Genomic DNA, 20957 nt, shown 5'->3' with positions numbered 1-20957 from the left:
GAAGAGAATTCTGTCAGTCCCTCTCCCCTTTCCCCCTTTCTAGTGGTAGAATGGCACTGCTATTACCCTCAGAAAAATGCAACTCTCCCAGAATCTTATTTTTTTGTACAAGTCTATCTCAAACCATAATGCTTTCCACGTTAATTGTGTAGCAGGGATGTCTATGGATTTCTCAGCTGACATCCTTGGAAGCAAGTTCACTTTACTGTGTGAATTTATAAGGTTGTCTGTGCTTGACCAGCTTCAGTAGCTAAAGCCCCCCATCCCTTAGTCTCAGTTTGGGGCTGGATCTTGTTCACGCTGCCCTGCTCAATTAAGAGAGACAAAGCTGCTTCAAGATTCTTGATGTAGGTTGTCAGGAAAACCTGATCAAAACATGTGTGTGGATTAAGGCAAATTATGGCCACCAGTGAAAAGTCAGTTTAGAGTGCAGGACTCCCCGAGTGGGTTAAGAAAGCATTTTCTGCAGATCAAGAAAATATACTCATCACAATATTCCTACCTTTGTACCATATGAATCAAATACACTGTAAATAAACCAGGTCTCTGCTGAGGAAAAAACAATGTCTGAAAGCATTTATCAATGAAGCTGCAGCTTCATAAGATGAATCTCATCAACAGTAAGTTCATTACTATCATGTGACCCACTATTGATATTTATTTCAGCTATTCTATGAGACTAATAACTGTATTTGTATCTTCTGCATGGCAGTTAGTTTAGCGGAATATGTAACATACTTCTGTTCTATAAAGTTTTAGTTATTTCTTGGCAGTTCAGTTTTCAGTATTTTACTATAGTTTTCTTCTAAACATGTCTTAGAGTGGTCGCTTTCAAACATTTTTGGCTACAGTGATAACCCCAATTTTTTTTTTCATTTTGGGGTTACCAAAAGAATCTGACATTCAATAATGGTGTCTCCATATACTAAAGACTTTAAGCTACTGATTTTCCCACAGTATTTAATGAGACAGGCTGGTGATAGTATTTTTATTCTACATAAGGGGAAGTAAAGGCTATTTGCTGTTTTATTACAGAACTCTCCATGTTAACTGGAGCCAAAGCAAGAGATAATAGTCCTGGACCACTGTTCTTGCTTCTCTTCTCTGTATTAGTTCAGAAGTGACAACCACAGCTTCTAAACACTACTCTTTAATTTAAGCAATGTGAGTCCCTGGTGGGGGGGAAGGAAAGCCTTGGTGACAGTGTATCATTTTTTCATTATACTATGGAGAATAATTATAGGTTGTTCCATACATTCAGAAACTAGTCTGTGTGGTTTTAAAAAAAGAATTAAGACCCTGCAAAATTATGTTTTTAAAATTCAAAATCAATTAAAAAAAATAATGTGACATGTAGGACCTTTCCTAGGGTTCAGTGTGGTAAACAGTAAAGTGTATTAAAATGTGGAAACCACATACCTTTCATTACATTATTCTACAGCTGTCATTTATTTCATTTTTGTATAAAAGTAATTATTGTTCTGAGCATAACAGTATACATTTCCTTTACCCGGCACTAGCACTCCAATTACAATCAACTTCAATTCAGATTAATCATGCCAAATGGCAATTCCATTACACCAAGAGTAAAATTTAATAATCTAATATATGGCTATAGTTTCAATGGTTAAAACTATGTGTTTACTACTTTAGGGATTTTGTTAAGATTAAAGTTACGCATAATGCATCTTAATCAGAATTTTAGTGGAAAACACTCATTACAAATTACAGTTGAATGTGGTCTATGTAATGCTTCTGCAGAAGCATTAAACTCTACTTACAGCTTTCATTTGAGAGGTATCTAATAAAGAGAAAGACTTTTAATTATTAGTATAAGGTGTTTTGATCTAATTTAAACTTTGTTATATTATTTAACATCGGTCACAATGCAATATTACTCCCAGAATTATGCTTTAGACCAAATGACAAAATATAATGTACGGGAGAGCAGAGTTTATTTAGGTAAAATAATACCTATCTGGCTTTAAATGTATTGAGTCTAGGAATACGTATAAGGAGTAACTAGCTCCAATTACATGGCATCTTTCTGTGCCTTAAATAGGACCCCTTAGCGGATTCAAGAGTTAATACCCCTCTAAAATGAACTGCTTCCTTCCTCTCCAGCAGCAAGAAGGTCTGTCAAGCCAGGTACTGGCAGGAGAGAAACAAAGTTTCAAGCCTTTATATAGTCACATAAAAGTTGCACTGCATCTTTAACCACTGCCTTTCCTCCAAAGTTCTGCAGTGGCTAGCTGCTTTTTCTTAAAGCCTTTTCTCAAAGAAGTTGCAAACAAAATGCTGTAGCAACTTTATGATACAGAAATAATCTATGTTTTGCTTCTTATCCTTTTAAGTAAGAAATGTGTTACCTTATATATAAACCATTTTTCTGTGAAACCAAGTACCATTTTTTTTTTACAAATGAACTTTGGTCATTTTACCAATCTGTATTTTGGATTTCTTTTTCAATCTCTTGATGTTTAGGGTGTGATTCAGAACACAATCTGTGTTCTGGCTAACCATATCAGATTTAGATTCAAACAGGATGACTCAGAAGAGGTTCTAAATTGCTTTGGAATATATAAATTATAATCTTAATTTATATATTATATTTAGTAAAATTTAAACTACAGGTTGAATTTGGAAACCATTTTGTATCCTGAATGCTATACTGTGAGCTCTTGGAGGGTGGGTAACATAACATGTCTTAGGTACCAATGCATAGCACTGAGCCTAGTACTTGTATTAAATTAATCTAGAAAATCATCAGTCAGAGAAACTGCTTTGGTCATAGATGAAATTCATCAATAAAGTGCTTTCCTGTATTTTCAAAAATGATGTAGCAGAGAGGCCTATCAGTGTATTGCAGTAGAATCAATACACAGTTATTGGTCAATCAATCAATCAACCTAAGTTTGTCTCTCTTCCTTGTTTCCTCTGCTGAAGTATCTGGAAAATCTGTGCCTAGTGGTCTTACAGATTTCATGGCCTTGATCAAACTGAGCCAGTGTGGGACCTTGATCAAGTGGGGCAAAGACCTGGTATCCATCTGATACCAATCCCAGCAAGAAAGGGAAAAGAAAAGCTAATAAGCTTCCTTTGACCTCAGATATATTTCACTTACCCTTTCATTTTTGTGAGTGGCTATACTGCAAAGCTGGGAGATAAGGAGTACAAAAAGCGGCCTAGGCTTTCACATCAAAACTGCACTACATCATCAGATGCAGCCTGGACCTTCTCACCTTTGGCCTCTTGGCAAAAGAAAACAGGAGGTCAGATTTTGGAGAAGAGGGTAGGCACTACACTTTCATTTTCTTAGTTCATAACTGAAAAGATTTAGAGAGCAATCATGTTTTGAGAAACACTATGAAAATGATAAATCTCCAATTTGACAGCCCCAAAGCCTCATTCCACCCTTGGTAAGAGGAGTACACTTAGCTCAGAACCCACGAAAGCCACCATCAGCAAGACACTGCTTTCTTTAAACCAATCAGCTTCAAAAGCAGAACAACGCATGGTTGAAAACTTACGAGGGCTCTTCTGACACAGCAGCTCCTTCTTCAAGTTCTTGAGCTTGTTTGTACCATGGTAGCTTGGCCTCTACCGGAAGTTTTTCTGAGAATTAAGTGCATGCACACAAAAGAGAGGAGGTTAGAACCAATTTAGGATTTCAGGGAAATTTCATTTTCTCCTCCCCAGTTGTTGATTTTGTACTACCTAAAAGTTATGATGTCGATAACTGCAAATATGTTTTTAGGTCAATTTCTGCCTATGATGATAGTTATATGAAGAAAATGAAAATCAGATTTTAAAATGTTTAATAACACTAGTCTCTGTGTATATGTCCCCTTTATTATGTCGATTAGCAAAGGAAAGTCTTTTTATTATGAAAATCATAACTCTAGAGCTCTGTATGTGTATAAAGGGTCATTGAAATATCTTTGATTCTATTTCCTGTTGAAAAGATTTACCTTTTAAAACAAACACAAAGTACAATGGATTATACTGTGATACTTTCATAAATTCTAACTTGTTTTTCTTTTGCCTTTTGGCTAAGTGTGATCTGTTCCATACTGTGAAAAACAAACAAAATTGACACTCTGAAATTCACAAAATGTTGCTTTAGACATTTGACTCATTCAATTCCAACCCAAGGCTCTATGACAACTGGAATACGATAAACTTAGGGTCCACAACTCCTAATTTGACTTGCTTCAACTATTTATCTAGCTTTGGCAAAACAATTCAGAACAAGTTTCCTAACTACTTCCTAGCAAAAAAATGTGGAGGAGAAAAAGAAAGAGGGAGATAATAAGTGCTCCTACAGAAGTAACTGCCAAGATTCCCATTCTGACATATTTATTAGGGTCATTTATAGGCATATTTGCCTTTACAGTATGAGCCAGTGACGCTCTATCACCATTTTATAACAAATAATTGTAAAGATGAAAGAAATATGTCTATATATGCGTACACCATAGGATTATATGGCATTTTAATGATGTTTAGAGAGCCAGACTCACTACTTACTTGTGAAAATCCAGATTTATTCTTTTTTTTTTTATGGACCATTTTTAAAGTCTTTATTGAATTTGTTACAATATTGCTTCTGTTTTATGTTTTGGGTTTTGGCCCCGAGGCATGTGGGATCTTAGTTCCCTGACCAGGGATCGAACCCACACCCCCCACAGTGGAAGGTGAAGTCTCAACCACTGGACCACCAGGGAAGTCCCCAGATTTTATTCTTGATAGTTAACCACAAACTGCTTTTCTTTCTCTGAAGTGGCTGGGTAAAGGACGAATGAATAAAGAATGGACTATTTTAAGTTAGGGTCATCACTTATCCTCTATGTACAACAATTGTTTATGGTCAGAAAACAAAGCCAGTGAGAAATATTGATGTAAAACTGCCAAAGCCAAAAGGATTTGCTAACATTTTGAATCCAGGAAGATGGTTCCGAAAATACACACATCATTTTACAACTAGCCCACCTCCCCCAGATAAATGACTCGGTCAATGAAGCCGTCTATGACAGCTCGAACCATCCCTGTCTTTCCATAATGAAGAATTCAGCTTGGCACTAATAGTAGGCTTTTAATACATTACTCTCTTTTTGAACCGAACTCTGTCAGCTGTATCAGTGGCCACTGCTTCCTTTATATATATTTTTAACACCTTTATTGGAGTATAATTGCTTTACAATGGTGTGTTAGTTTCTGCTGTATAACAAAGTGAATCAGCTATACATATACATATATCCCCATATATCCTCCCTCTTGCGTCTCCCTCCCACCCTCCCTATCCCACCCCTCTAGGTGGTCACAAAGCACCGAGCTGATAATCCCTGTGCTATGCGGCTGCTACCCACTAGCTATCTATTTGACATTTGGTAGTAGATATGCCACTCTCTTACTTCCTCCCAGCTTACCCTTCCCCCTCCCCGTGTCCTCAAGTCCATTCACTATGTCTGCGTCTTTATTCCTGTCCTGACCCTAGGTTCTTCAGAACTTTTTTTTTTTTTAGATTCCATATATATGTGTTAGCATACGGCATTTATTTTTCTCTTTCTGACTTACTTCACTCTGTATGACAGACTCTAGGTCCATCCACCTCACTACAAATAACTCAATTTCGTTTCTTTTTATGGCGGAGTAATATTCCATTGTATATGTGCCACATCTTCTTTATCCACTCATTTGTTGATGGACACTCAGGTTGCTTCCATGTCCTGGCTGTTGTATATAGAGCTGCAATGAACATTGTGGTACATGACTCTTTCTGAATTATGGTTTCCTCAGGATATATGCCCAGTAGTGGGATTGCTGGGTCATATGGTAGTTCTATTTTTAGTTTTTTAAGGAACCTCCATACTGTTCTCCATAGTGGCTGTATCAATTTACATTCCCACCAACAGTGCAAGAGGGTTCCCTTTTCTCCACACCCTCTCCAGCATTTATTATTTGTAGACTTTTTAATGATGGCCATTCTGACTGGTGTAAGGTGATATATCATTGTTGTTTTGATTTGCATTTCTCTAATAATTAGCAATGATGAGCATATTTTCATGTGCCTGTTGGCCACCTGTGTATGTCTTCTTTGGGGAAATGTCTATTTAAGTCTTCTGCCCATTTTTTGATTGGGTTGTTCGTTTTCTTTGGTATTAAGCTGTATGAGCTGTTTGTACATTTTGGAAATTAATCCCTTGTAGGTAGCATTTTTTGCAGATATTTTCTCCCAGTCCATAGGTTGTCTTTTTATTTTGTTAATGGTGTCCTTTGCTGTGCGAAAGTTTAAGTTTGATTAGGTCCCATTTGTTTATTTTCGTTTTTATCTCTATTACTCTAGGAGACAGATCCAAAAAAATATTGCTACTATTTATGTCAAAGAGTGTTCTGCTTATGCTTTCCTTTAGGAGTTTTATAGAATCTGGTTTTACATTTAGGTCTTTACTTCATTTTGAGTTTATTTTTGGATTTGGTGTTAGAGAATGTTCTAACTTCATTGTTTACATGTAGCTGTCCACTTTTCCCAGCACCACTTACTGAAGAGACTGTCTTTTCTCCATTGTATATTCTTGCCTCCCTTGTCATAGATTAATTGGCCATAACTGTGTGGGTTTATTTCTGGGCTTTCTGTCCTGTTCCACTGATCTGTATGTCTATTTTTGTGCTAGTACCATACTCTTTTGATGACTGTAGCTTTGTAGTATAGTCTGAAGTCAGGGAGCCTGATTCCTCCACTCCGTTCTTCTTTCTCAAGATTGTTTTGGCTGTTCAGGGTCTTTTGTGTTCCCATACAAATTTTAGAATTTTCTGTTCTAGTTCTGTGAAAAATGCCATTGGTAATTTGATAGGGATTGCATTGCATCTGTGGATTGCCTTTGGCAGTATGGTCATTTTAAGAATATTTATTCTTCCAATCAAGGAACATGGTATATCTTTCCATCTGTTTATGTTGTTTTTGATTTCTTTTATCAGCATCTTATAGTTTTTGAAGTACAGGTCTTTTGCCTCCTTAGGTAGGTTTATTCCTAGGTATTCTATTCTTTTTGATGCGATGGTAAATGGAATTGTTTCCTTAATTTCTCTTTCTGATATTTTGTTATTACTGTGTATAAATGCAACAGATTTCTGTATGTCAATTTTGTATCTAGCGAATTTACCAAATTCATTGATGAGCTCTAGTAGTCTTCTGGTAGTGTCTTTAGGATTTTCTATGTAATGCATCATGTCATCTGTAAGCAGTGACAGTTTTACTTCTTCTTTTTCCGTTTGGATTCCTTTTATTTCCTTTTCTTCTCTGACTGCTGTGACTAGAACTTCCAAAACTATGTTGAATAAAGCTGGCGAGAGTGGGCACCCTGGTCTTGTTCCTGATCTTTGAGGAAATGCTTTCAGCTTTTCACCATTGAGTATGATGTTAGCTGTGGGCCTGTCATATATAGGCTTTATTATGTTGAGGTATTCCCCCACTATGCCCACTTTCTGACGAGTTTTTATCATAAATGGATGTTGAATTTTATCAAAAGCTTTCTCTGCATCTATTGAGATGACCATATGCTTTCTATTCTTCAATTTGTTAATGTGGTGTGTCACACTGATTGATTTGATTGATCTGCAGATATTAAAAAATCCTTGCTTCCCTGGGATAATCCCACTTGATCATGGTATATGGTTCTTTCAATGTATTGTTGGATTTGGTTTGCTAGCATTTTGTTGAGGATTTCTGCATCTATGTTCATCAGTGATACTGGTCTGTAATTTTCTTTCTTTGTGATATCTTTGTCTGGTTTTGGTATCAGGCTGATGGTGGCCTCATAGAATGAGTTCAGAAGTGTTCCTTCCTCTGCAATATTTTGGAATAGTTTTAGAAGGATAGGTGTTAACTCTTCTCTAAATGTTTGGTAGAATTCACCTGTTAAGCCATCTGGTCCTGGACTTTTGCTTGTTGGGAGTTTTTAAATCACAGTTTCAATTTCAGTACTTGTGACTGGTCTGTTCATATTTTCTACTTCTCCCTGGCTCGGTCTTGGGAGATTGTACCTTTCTAAGAATTTGTCCATTTCTTCTAGATTGTCCACTTTATTGGTGTATAGTTACTCATAGTGGTCTCTTATGATCCTTTGTATTTCTATGGTGTCAGCTGTAACTTATCCTTTTTCATTTCTGATTTTATTGATTTGGGCCCTCTCCCTTTTTTTCTTGATGAGTCTCACCACCCTGTGTTTTTTTTTTTTAATTTATTTATTTTTGGCTGCGTTGGGTTTCACTGCACGCGGGTTTTCTCTAGTTGCGGAGAGCAGGGACTTCTCTTTGCTGCATGCGCAGGCTTCTCATTGTGCTGGTTTCTCTTTGTAGAGCACAGACTCTAGGCACGCAGTCTTCAGTAGTTGTAGCTCACGGGCTCTAAAGCACAGGCTCAGTAGTTGTGGCGCATGGGCTTAGTTGCTCCACAGCATGTGGGATCTTCCCAGACCAGGGCTTGAACCTGTGTCCCCTGCATTGGCGCCACCAGGGAAGCTGTCACCACCTTGTTTTTTTTTTTTTGTTTTTTGTTTTTTTTGGCGGTACACGGGTTCTCACTGTTGTGGCCTCTCCTGTTGCGGAGCACAGGCTCTGGACGTGCAGGCTCAGTGGCCATGGCTCACGGGCCCAGCCGCTCCACGGCATGTGGGATCTTCCCGGACCGGGGCACGAACCCGTGTCCCCTGCATCGGCAGGCGGACTCTCAACCGCTGCACCACCAGTTCTTAACAGCAAGCAATATGGATAGTACCACCTTGTTTTGAACAGCAAGCAATATGGATAGTAAATCAGACATATATTTCTAAAATATCTCCTTTCGAGCAAATATATCTGATATTTTTCAGCAACAGTCTTCTATCAACTTTCTGAACCAGGAGAGAATTATAGCAATACATAGTGCTTAAAAACAATGTGCAAGCAAAACCACTTGAAAGATTTTTAGAAAGAGTTAAGTCCACTTAGTAGAGTCTAAGTTACAAAGAATAGCTATTAAGAACACTTGGGATACTTAATTATATTCCAAGGAGTTGAAAACAGCACTGAATATGTACAACAATAACAAGACTGGTTACAGAGCCCCTGTCAAGTTACCTTTGGGTTTATAGCAGGGAGTGGGTATGATGCATTCCTCTTTTATGTGGGGCTTGGTTTTGGGGCTACAGCCTCCGGTGTGCATTCCCCGATGGTCGATGCAGAGGACCACACGGTACCTGAGGCCCTGGCCACACGTCACTGTGCACTGGAAGGAGAGTGCAAGAGAGGAGACTCATAGGCAAAGCCTTGTTTACTTTTCTTCATTTCCCACCTGAGACTTTTCAAAGGGCTCCTTTTACAGAAGGACTCCTGGTGGCTTTATACCACTTCTTACTAGTCATGGGATCTTTGTTCTATTTGGCAATTTGAGGGTGAAGCTGGCTGAACATTAAATCACTTGCAATTTCTTAGCTTTGGATTAGTCAGTCAGCCTTTCTTAAACACCCACCGTGTGCAAAGTCCCAAACCAAGTCGCAAAAAGAAGGAGAAAAGAAATTATAGAGTGTGCCCGATTTTGATTACCAAGACTGTATGTCAATTTTATTAGTCACTTTGCTAATGACTGTTAGGTCCAAATTATGGGAAATGCCAGCTCCCATGTGGACATTAAAATTTTTTTAACTTCCATCATAGCTAATTTATATCGCTGCACGGCTGATCCAATTGATTATAGTGACGTGGAAAAAAGACGTTGAAAGGAACGGATTCAATGGCCAGATGGAGACAGCACCTCCAGTGGTTCTACATGCCTGGGAACAAGTCTAGATAGGAAGATGTCACAGCTCCGATCTGCTGCCACAAAGGCTAAGTGAATAGCCCTTTGCCATCTCTGTGGCTGTGGGCACATCTTTCCATCTCCTGTGCCATTTCACACCTTTTTCCACTAGCAGCCAGGATCCCTCAAATAACATTTTATGCTTAAGCTGCTGCAGTGGCTTCCCTAAGGTCTAGACTGTTTTGGTTTTAATTAATCCCACTTCACCTCCATTCTAATTATGTTGCTATCTTCATTTCATCTTTTTTTCAGTGAATAATATACATAGTTTTCATCTTAATCCACTGAAGACACTTTTTGGACATAGACAAAGTAGAAGAAATAAAAAATGAAACCAAACTTTTGGTCTACTGAGCTTGACCATCAGAACAGCGTACACAGCTTCAAGCTCAGTCATCGGCCTCAATTATGCTTGACAGACATTTGCCTCCTCTTGTCATTTGAGGGAATGTTATGGGGAGTGACAGAGGTTTCTTAAAGTAGCTTGAAGAAAGATGTTTGAAAAAAATATATACATATATTTTTTCCTACTCGTTTACTTTTGGCGGGACTCAATTCGGGGCAAGCCTGCTCTGGGGGCTAAACGGGTAGGCTTCTAGACCCCTCCAGAGGAGAAGCGGGGAGCTGCACAGGGTGGGTGGTGGGGTCATGATGAAGAGAGGGAAGAGTGGACTTACTCTCCTAACGAACAAAGAAAGAAGGCACAGTTACCGGAGACCACTCCTGTGCCAGCCATTTAGGGCAGTCAAAAATGTTGCAGGGCTGCACGATGGGCATCTTAGGGGTGTACATGCATTTCCACTCTTCCACTGAGGTGACATGCCCCTGGATGTCCTCCTCCACACAGGAAACTGCCCGGCTCTGGATGCCCCCCCCACACGAGGAGGAGCACGCGGTCCACGGGGTGGCCTCCCACCTACAGAAGCAAGGGGAGTCATCAGGGCAGACACGCACACTGCCCACCTCCTCAGTGAGCTTGCCCACCAACCCCTTCCCAGTGCCCATCGGGGCGATCAGCTTCTGAGAGGCTACACTCCAGAGGACCAAAAGCCAGCTACGGCCTGAAATCTGACGAGTCAGAGAGGATTCGATGCTGGCAGAAGTGCTCTGTAAGCCTCGAAGCTCTACACAAATGTGAGAAATTACTCTTGGAGAGTGGTCTACAAGGATAACTGTGGGGTCTGTAGCCTACTCAAAAGAGGGCTGTTCATTCCTTCTTCTTACGGCTTCAGTATAGATTCTGAGTGTGTCTGTGTGTGTGTTTGTGTGTACGTGTATATATAATATTTACATTATTTTATAAATATATTTGCATCTATCTAGTAGCTATCTATCTCAATATCTATCTCAAGACTAAAATTGCTTAATCAGTTAACACTAATAGTTTGTACCTGGGATAATACTTTTCATTTTCGATGCAATACTTTATTACTTAGCTTCTGGACACTTTTACATGAGAAGATAAAGAAAGATTCAGGTAAATCAAATACTCTTTCTCCCTTGCTTCTACAGTCATCAACTTTGGGAGTACATGGATTTAGCATAATTCTGATGTTCAAACTGTCTCATCATTAGGAACCAAAATGTTAATATAGGCGTTATCTACTTGTTCCCTAGCTGCTAGGGGCGGGGGTACTGACAGTTAGCACTCCCTAAAGAACTCCTGGAATTGTGAAGAAGTTTGGCTCTGGTTCAAAGGCTGATGGCATTGGAATCTATAGATAAAGTAAAGTAAGGAAAAAAATAGCAATGTTGTCAATAGCACTTAAGAGAATTTCATTGATTCTTCAGATCTCTACGCAGCTCTGGTGCATCTGGGACCAGAGGCTGAGAGATATCTTTGCCCGGTTCTCTTCTCTCTTCCCGTAGGTTTAAAGAATGTCGTAGTTTTTAACAATAAAAACAGGGGGACTGGGCTTCTTTTTCTTGCATATATAGTCTGCTTGTTGATAAGGACTGCTCAAGATTTAAGATTTCTCTTAGAATTATGAGAGATATCATTGTAAGGAGAGAAAAACAAAATGTCACCAAGTTGATCCACTTGAATAGTTAAATGTAAAAAGACCACACAGGCATACCGTGGAGACGTGACTTATTCTCTACATGGGATCTCATGTGTATTGTGAGCCTGCTTTCTCCTCTGCAAGAGCCTGGAGAATGTGTGTTTCCCAGTTACAGAGAATTTTCCTCCACATTTTCTCTGCACTGTTCAAGTCTAGGCAACAACTGTTATCTACACTGCCAACGGCCTAAACATGCTACCAAATACAATATCTTCCTATGCATATTTCCCCAGGAGACACATAAGAAAATGTTATTATGGGGAAACTGAGGTCCTCTGTTTAGCCCTTTCGAGACTCTCTGTTCCCTTTCAAGAGAAGGAAGCAGCTCTGTAGAGAGTTTCTCTTCCAAAGGGTAAGACCAGTTCTCATTTGTCTCCATGTAAATCTCTGGAGAGCTGGAGGTGGATAACAGGTCTGATTCAGACTGAAATTGGGCTGAATGTATACGTACACATTTGCATTAGACTCGATGGGACAGTGAACTGGGAATATGTTTTGAACGGACATTTAATCTCTTAGAACGTTAAGATGCCATAAAAAGAGCACATTTTCTAACTGGTACTCTAACATCCCTAAACTGGACCCTTCTAAAGAGACAGTGATTAATTTCTGTCTCGACACTTGGACCCGATCCATTGTGTAATTTTGTAACCAGTAATAAGTATCCTTTTCAATGTCAGTGATCACAGAAAGACAAATGATTTGAATATTATTCCAAGTATTTATAGTATGGTTCCGGCACTCAACTGTAGTTCTATATGTGAAAAGTTATAATGTGAATCCTTGCATAATAAGAGGATTATGTGGAATTTCAAAGCAAAACATCTCGGTGCTTTAAAGAAAGTATAACAAAAGCTCAGAGAGGGCATCAGTTAGGATATCTTAAAACAGGGACCAGGTAAGTATTTGGAAAAAAAAATATAACCAAGAATCTTGCCCAGGAAGAATAAGAGATGACTTCATATATTTTAACTCCTTTGGCTTTTAATTTTTAAGTACACAGTGTATTTAGTTTAAGAAATTCTCAAAATTAAGGATTATGTGGAAAAGTTGCATATATTAAGTATAAATTAAAGATTATTCATCAGACTGTGTTCTTATATCATATTCAGATATATGTTATAGTCAAAGACTGAAAGCAAGAAAAAAGAATCTAAAAATTCTTTGTTTGTGTTAATGTTGTGTTTTGTATCTACACTTGTGGTCTTAAACCTATTCAAATAATCTCAATAAGTAAAGCCTTCTGCCTTGATCAGTAAGTAGCTGCCCTCTGAGAACCATTTTTGAGCCTTAATTCTTCTTAAGAAATGAAAACATATTCGTAGAAATAACTTCCATTTAGTAAGGCTTTATCAATAAAGCAGAATATCTAACTTTCCAATTAGTTTAGGAACAGAAGTGCACGGGGTAAGAAATATAGTCTAATTGCTAGCTGTCTTTTCCCACTGTGATGCATGGACAGGCCAAAGTGTGCAGAAGACAAGGTGCAAATAAACATCAAGGAGGTTCATCTCAACCTCTCATTGAGAATATTGAGCTTCAGGCACTTGGGGGAAATCTGAATATATAAGAAATCAAGTTTAACCTAAGACAGGCATTAGTCACACCACAGAAATATAAACAAGAGAGATCATAGATAGGAAAGAAACTGAGGAGTGCCTTTACAGGAAAAACATCAACTTGTTGTTCTCACCCCTGATACCCAACTGTGCCTTTATCTCGAAACCCACGGCCTTCACCCAACCAGATACATGCATCCTATGAATACTTATTTTACAGATACAGGAATTAAAATCAAATCAAATCTTGGTTCAGTTAAATGAATCTTTTTATATTTTCATTCCATTGTTTTTTCGAGTTTGGTTCTGGATCAAACCAGCAAAAGGATACATCAGTAGCATTCTAAAGTCATTTATTGTCTTTATCAATATAGACATAGGAAAGTGGGAGGGAGCTGATGAATGAAGTAACTCCTTAGTGGAAGAACTTTAAAAAAACCCCAAACAATTATATATAGTATTAATCAAGTACCCCTTTCTATATGCTACCATTAGAATGGTGATAAGTGAGTTCCGGGCCAGTCACTGGAAGTATTTAAGTAGAAGCTGGATGACAACTCGTATTGGTTTATACATGTGCGCGCGTGTGTGTGTGTGTGTGTGTGTGTGTGTGTGTGTGTGTATAAAATATGTCAGAATACATCTGTAGTAAATACACATATATGCATATTTGTGTAAATACATGTGTTTACGTATGTGTGGTGAATGGGTGCGATTACTGGGGAAGAGTGGGAGAAGGAAGCGTCAGTGGGGAGCTGGACTAAAAGACTTCGAGGTCCTCTTTTTGCATTTCAATTCATTAAGTATTTGAAGATTTTCAATCAAACTCTGCTTTATTTTACAGTTCAGAATAAAATTATTTTCTGGGCTTTGTTTAGTTTGGAATTGCACAAACCACCGTGGATTATTTCCAATTATTTGGGATCTGATTTAAACCTTGGGTTCTAAACAGCAGCTGGCTCCCTGAAGTCCAAATGAGCAAAGAGAATAGAGCAAAGGTCTTGCTTAGCACAGTGGTGGCTTCACACCCAAATCTAACTTCTGCTCTCTGGGGAGCTCTTTCCAATGTGGCAGGCGATACACTCAGTAGCTAGAGTATTTTTCAGCTTCTCCAGTTTTCTTATGAATATATTAATAAAGAGAACAAGTTCTTTTAAAAGTTCCTCAATCACTTTAATGACTTTTGCTAGTTTTAAAAAATACCGTACTTTAAAAAAGCAGCATAGTGCATGGAATTTTATGTTTTGGGAGAAAAACGCAAGAAAAACCTCCCCTCCGCACCAAATGTTCTGAACCATAAGGATATGAAAAAACTGCCTTTTTGTATTTAATTATAATTTCTTTGGAACAAAAAAAGGATATTCAAAACCCCTATGCAGAGTAATACCACATCTGGAATTCCACATTTGTGGTATTGGGATAATAATTCAGGCAGTGTTTGTTTAACAGTTAGCAACAGTGCTTTAATGACTAGGGTCCTATTGCAGAGGAAACATAAAAAAGGACAAAGGGAGTGAAAGAAAGACATAACATAAACCCATACACTGTATCTAATCATAGTGAATTACTGTGTCCACTGCAATGTAATCTGATCGTATCTTAAAATGGTTTTTGAATGACAAGCTTACAGTCTGAGCAGACCAGTGTTATTCAAAAGCAGAGCTCAGGATGGATTGCAAAACATACTATCTACCATCTTATTTTTACAGAGAAACACAAAATCTATAATATATATATATGTATAAAAGCAGCAGAAGACTAATTTACTAATTCTAGCATCAGGATGATTGATTTACGTACCGAGGAAGGGGATGGTAGAGGTCATAAGGCATGATCTGCTTGTATCCGTCACTGTTAGGAACAATAATGCCAACCCTCTGAGTAGAAGGTACACACAATAAAATAAACACTAAATGATTACATTATACAATTTCTTTAGACAAATGCAAAGTAACATTAATAAATTGTCTCTAAAAAACAACACTAAAACAGTTCAAAATCTTTATGCTAGCATCTGTTTGAGGATGGGGCAAGTTCTTTGAAAGGGCACCGTTGACTATAATTAGTTCTCTGATCCAGGCAGGAAATACCAGTGGAAAGGGTGGTAGTAAGAAGACTGGGCACCTCATCATTAACTATGACACAATAAGCTTGTAAATGTTCTTTAATCCCCCCAATTATACATCCTATGAGGTCATTATTATCATCATTATTAATGTTACTTCCAGATGCTCACCAAGCAGTTTTACAGTTACGGTCTCACTTCTGATGAACGAGAGAGCTACGTATAAGAGTAGGTACCTGGGACCTGACAACACTATGTAGCATGCGTTAGCAAATAGGTAATGCACCCTTGGCAAATCCGAGGATTTTAGTAAAATCTGGAAAGCAGCCGCTTGGTTATTTTATAAAGGGAAGGGGAACCAGCGAATATAGTAGGCAACGATCAACAAAAGCGCATTCCCTACTAAAATAAAGGTAGGGCAGTTAAAATGTGATAATAAAGATGAAAGATCTTTTTTTGTGGTCTATAAAACGTGATATGGCGTTAACTGCTATTATGGTGGTGGTTGTGATTGTTCTGACTGTTGTTAGTATACCTGGTGCTCTGGGAAACCCGTGAGATTTAGAGATAAAGACTAAAGGAGCCATAAGAAATGACATTTTAGGCTGTATGGCTAATGGATTCACAAGAAATGATATTATAGGCTGTGTGGGGGTCCCCAGAGGCCTTTAGGACGCCAATAAAGTACACTAACTACCTCACTGATTTCAAGGAAAGCCTCCAATTGGCAAGACTTTCTTCTTGCTGAGTCCCCTTGTTTGTGGGAGATTTATGACTCATGAATCTCGGATAAAAGGGCTAATACAACAGACTCTCCCTCAAGAGTGGGAGACAGAGAGAGCTCAGTTCACGGATGTCATGTATTTGCTGCAGCAAGGCATGGTAGGTCATGAGCAGAAGACACTTATTTTACCACTGACGAACGATAGCAAGTCCTTCTTTTGAATATTGAAGGAACTCATGTATTCTATTCTAGGATGAATGGAACTCATGTATTCCAGGATATTCTGGGATGAATATCCGTATTCAATATACATGTTTGTATTTATATTTAAATAAATACATTAAGACTCACTTTGATCCCATCCTCTGACATAGGATGATACAGTACGTTTTTTTTTTTTTTTTTTTGCCGTACGTGGGCCTCTCCCACTGCGGAGCACAGGCTCCGGACGTGCAGGCACAGCGGCCATGGCTCACGGGCCCAGCCGCTCCACGGCATGCGGGATCCTCCCGGACCGGGGCACGAACCCGTGTCCCCTGCATCGGCAGGCGGACTCTCAACCACTGCGCCACCAGGGAAGCCCAGTACGTTCTTTTTATATGGCTAGTAAACCTAAGCTTTTGGGTAGAATGAGCAAGGTATACTGTAGAACAGAAAGATAAAAAATAGCACTGGCTGGACATAATGCCCGGTAAGGAGGAAAGAGGGAGTAATAAAAACGGTAGTTCCTGAAGAAATTACGGAAAGGTAAGGGAGAAATGAGAGAAATTAAATTTGAAAGAAAACGAGAAACAAATCTTTGAATACAGATTTCTCTTCCCAAATGGTACGAACACTGGAGTAGTCATTTGCTTATTTATATTACATGACTAAATTTTCTTCATTTATTTGTGTGACTAAAGGTATTCATTTATATAACTAAACTTTCATGGTGTGTGTATGTGCATTACTCTTCAGTAACGATGCTCATGAAAACGGATGCTGCCTTTTGAGGAAGTTCAAAATCCCATAGCTCTAACAAACACAAGAATGGGATGAATATTAGCATTAAACTTTTCTCCCTGTTTTCCAAGACAGAGAAACTTCCTATTCTTTTCTGCCTTCTTTTGACAAGAAATTGGATGTGAAAGGTTAATCCTGTCTTTGGTTAGAATCATGGGATCTCTTTCCAATAATTCTTCTGCCTAGTAATTAAGGAAAATTTCTTGCTAAAAGAACTGTATCTGATAGAATTCCAACCTTCCAAAGTTCTTCTAATAACTTTGGTAGTTAATTAAGGAACACAGACAACTGACTTCGCAGTTGTATTTTAGCGAACCCTAGCATCTTCACTCATGCCTACATCCAGACCTAAATGCAGAAATGCATATCGCTGTCTCTGCTCCTGAAAAAATTTATGGCTATGATTTGTCATTCTCAACAGGCGAACGAACTGTTACAGATCCCTGCCAACTGATTTATCAGCTGATGATGTTTAAAATGGAGGCAGTAATATTGAAGGAGACAGGCTAGAAGAAAAGAAGGGGAATGAAAGAGGGAGTTACAGAATTCAAGATGTTGGGCTTTGCATTGGACTGATTTAGAAATCATGTTTTTGTTTGAACGAGGAGCTTTAAACCTGGATTCAGCAAAACTATAGCTATATTTGTCTTTCTGTGGCATAGGTCATGGTGAAGACTCATAAAATGACTCTATGGCACCTGTGAAAACAGAAAGATATCAAAACAATGGTGCTCTGTCCAGTCCTGTTAATGCATATTCATGTGCATGGGCTCTGCTCTCTCTTGGGGTTCATGCCATGGCCCTGGCCTTTCACCACATTGTCACAGAGGGGCAGGCAACACTGCCTAAACTTAACTCTCCATTGCTTCCTTTTAAGACACTTAATCTTTTTCTTAGGCAAAGTTTATCTATTGAAGAATGATGGAAAAGGATGCCATTTAGGGACTTGAAGAAATTCTTTCCATGTTTAGGTCTTCATTTTTATGTGTACGTGTGTGCATACATGTTTATGTATGCATTCAGACGTGTCTGAACATACATGCAGTGGGGAAGGAGGCAAAAATAATTTTTAAAAATGATCGCAAAGGGAAATGTAATAAACAGTTGGTTTGGGGGTAAAACTACTCATTCTCCATTGCTTTCACTATTCTGACTGCTCATGCACTTCCTACACTGGGCAATGACTTGATTCCATCTGAAGTCTTTCAAATCAAGGGTCATGGTGGGAAGAAGATGAGGATGAAGAAAGGGTCACTCTGGACTCATGTGATATAAGTAGAAGAAAGACATTGCACATCATCCTCCACACCTTGCTGAACTGTCCAATGACAGGAGAATGCTTCCATGTTATGACAAACTCATGGAACAAAATATTATGCAGCATATGAACATGAAGTCTTTTGAACTATTTAATGACATGGAAAATGTTCAAATGTAATGTCAACTGAAAAAATCCAATACAAAATAGAATGGACAATGTAATCCACAATACTAAGAAAACTTATGTGTTCATATACCACCTATACAATCATTTTTGTAAAGCCTATATATGTGTCTGTATGTGTATACATATGTGTGTGTGTGTGTGTATACATGTGTGTGTGTGTACACATAAATATATTAGAAAAGGACCCAAAACAGTTGTTAATTCCTGGTGTTTGTATTATGGATGTTTTTTGGGTTTTTTTTTGCTTTCTTCTTTTTATATTTCTCTGTTTTCAGGAATTAGAACTTTTAAGTAAAACAAAATTCAAGTCTGAGAAAGCAAAAGACAGAAACATTTGGAAACATGATATAAATGGATGAAATGAGGCTATCCCTTCAATTCCCATGTGTCACTGAAAGATGACTGAGTCTTTGTACTGAAATCATGTCAGAAGCTATTATAGAACAATATCCCTGACTTTAAAAATCAAGCCCTCTTCAGGCTCACACTACTCAGGTGTGAAATTTACATCTTGTGACATATCTCTCTTTCCAAGAAAAGTCTTAATGTAACTAACTTCATGAGCACCTAATTTGCGAGGTTCTGGGTTCTTCTTACAATAGAAACGAATCATAAGGGGTCACTTTCATGGCTTCAACGGTCCCTTCCAGTGCATCTCTCACCTCTTGCCTCTTCTCCAGAGCTGCAGAACCTCATTTCTAACGTCCTGATGGCTGGACATACTCTCAGTATGTCAAGCTCAGTGGGTCCAGACAATTCATTATCTTCCCCTACAAACTGCTTCTTCTCCTGTGATCACTGTTACTGTTCAGAGCACTGCCATCCTCCCATCCACCCAGGCTGGATACCACGGGGCATCCTTGCTCTTCTCTTTCCTGTATTCCCTACAGACACGGAGGTCTTCCAGTAGTGATGTCTGCCAAATACATCTCTGTGACATGAATTTAGGCCCTTTCGCATGTCTCCTAACAGATTTCTCTGCCTTCAGGCATTGTCTCCTCCAATCCAGCCTGCTCACTGCTGTCATAGCAACAGATACTTTACTTCCCAATGCAGCCCATAACACCCAGTGAAATTTCTTCATCAAGTGCTACCTCTTGTACAGCCTGTCCTTATTTTCCCTCTCAGCATGTAGCCAGACACTTCTCTCTTCCTCTTCCAAATACCCATAGCACTAACTCCCCTCATCACTTTTAACTGTATACTATCTTTTAACTATGTATACATTTTCTTTAGTTTAACAATATGGGACAAAATCCGTATTGGTTCTTTACTATATCTTTTAACACAGTGCCCTGCACAGAGGCGATTCATAAATAATGAGTCAACGAAATCATGCCATTGATGTGCAGACACAAAAGCAAAGCTACCATCCAGAACGAAAGCGAGCAAACAAACAAGAACAAGGTTAAAAAAACTCCCAAACTGCCACTCGCGGTGCACATCTTTAGTCCCACTCCTTGCCCTTTGCTAGCTCCACCATCTGTATGAGGGGCAGGCTGTTTTAGAGGGTAGTTTGGCTGCTCTGACAAGCAGAGGTGATTGGGTAACCTGGGGCAGAGAAAGGACAGCTTAATGGCAACTGTGCTTCAAAGCTGCTTGGCTAAGCTCTACATCTCTTCCACTGGGCATCTCCCAGAAACAGCCATGACAGTTTTTTAAAAGATCTTCTCTTCCCTGTCTGTCCCATGTGTCTTTTCAGGTATCATGCTGCTTTGTAACTGCACAATTCAACTTCCCTCGGGCAGTGTTGTGGTCCAGACTCTCGTAGGCTTTACTTTGCCTTTGCCATGGTACCAAGCACAGAGCTTGGCATGAGGTTGGTACTCAATAAAAAAATGAATGAAATTGTGGGTGGTGGGAGCATTTCTGGCACAGAAGAGAGTGATTCATCTTTTCTCAACAACTTCAGGCCAATAGAAACCAATCTCTTCCCAAGCAACTGTTCAGAATGGGGGAGGAGAGAAGTAATAAAAAGTTGGCAGAGACTCAACCATTTGCTTGTTCTAAAATTGATTTTTTTTTTTTTTTTTTTTTTTGCTGTACGTGAGTCTCTTACTGTTGTGGCCTCTCCCTTTGTGGAGCACAGGCTCCGGATGCGCAGGCTCAGCGGCCATGGCTCACGGGTCCAGCCACTCCGCGGCATGTGGGATCTTCCCGGACCGGGGCACGAACTCGTGTCCCCTGCATTGGCAGGCGGACTCTCTACCACTGCGCCACCAGGGAAGCCATGCTTTTTCATGAGTGGCAGAGCACAAAGGA

General features: G+C 39.0%; 1 protein-coding gene across 2 annotated transcripts in view; it reads right to left on the bottom strand.

The window, feature by feature from the left end:
* The window catches only part of ADAMTSL1 (ADAMTS like 1), a 1021102-nt gene that overhangs the window by 250075 nt on the left and 750070 nt on the right, over positions 1 to 20957 (bottom strand). For both annotated transcript variants that reach the window (XM_060300968.1, XM_030840590.2), the window contains 4 exons: positions 15258 to 15308; positions 10547 to 10751; positions 9118 to 9265; positions 3531 to 3615 (listed from right to left, as the gene is read on the bottom strand). In XM_060300968.1, coding sequence (XP_060156951.1) covers positions 3531 to 3615; positions 9118 to 9265; positions 10547 to 10751; positions 15258 to 15308 — 489 coding nt within the window. The remainder of the gene's footprint in view (positions 1 to 3530; positions 3616 to 9117; positions 9266 to 10546; positions 10752 to 15257; positions 15309 to 20957) is intronic.

The sequence above is a fragment of the Globicephala melas genome, chromosome 6 (genome assembly GCF_963455315.2).
Source record: "Globicephala melas chromosome 6, mGloMel1.2, whole genome shotgun sequence".
Taxonomy (NCBI): Eukaryota; Metazoa; Chordata; class Mammalia; order Artiodactyla; family Delphinidae; genus Globicephala; species Globicephala melas.
This window is presented reverse-complemented; position numbering and strand designations above follow the sequence as displayed.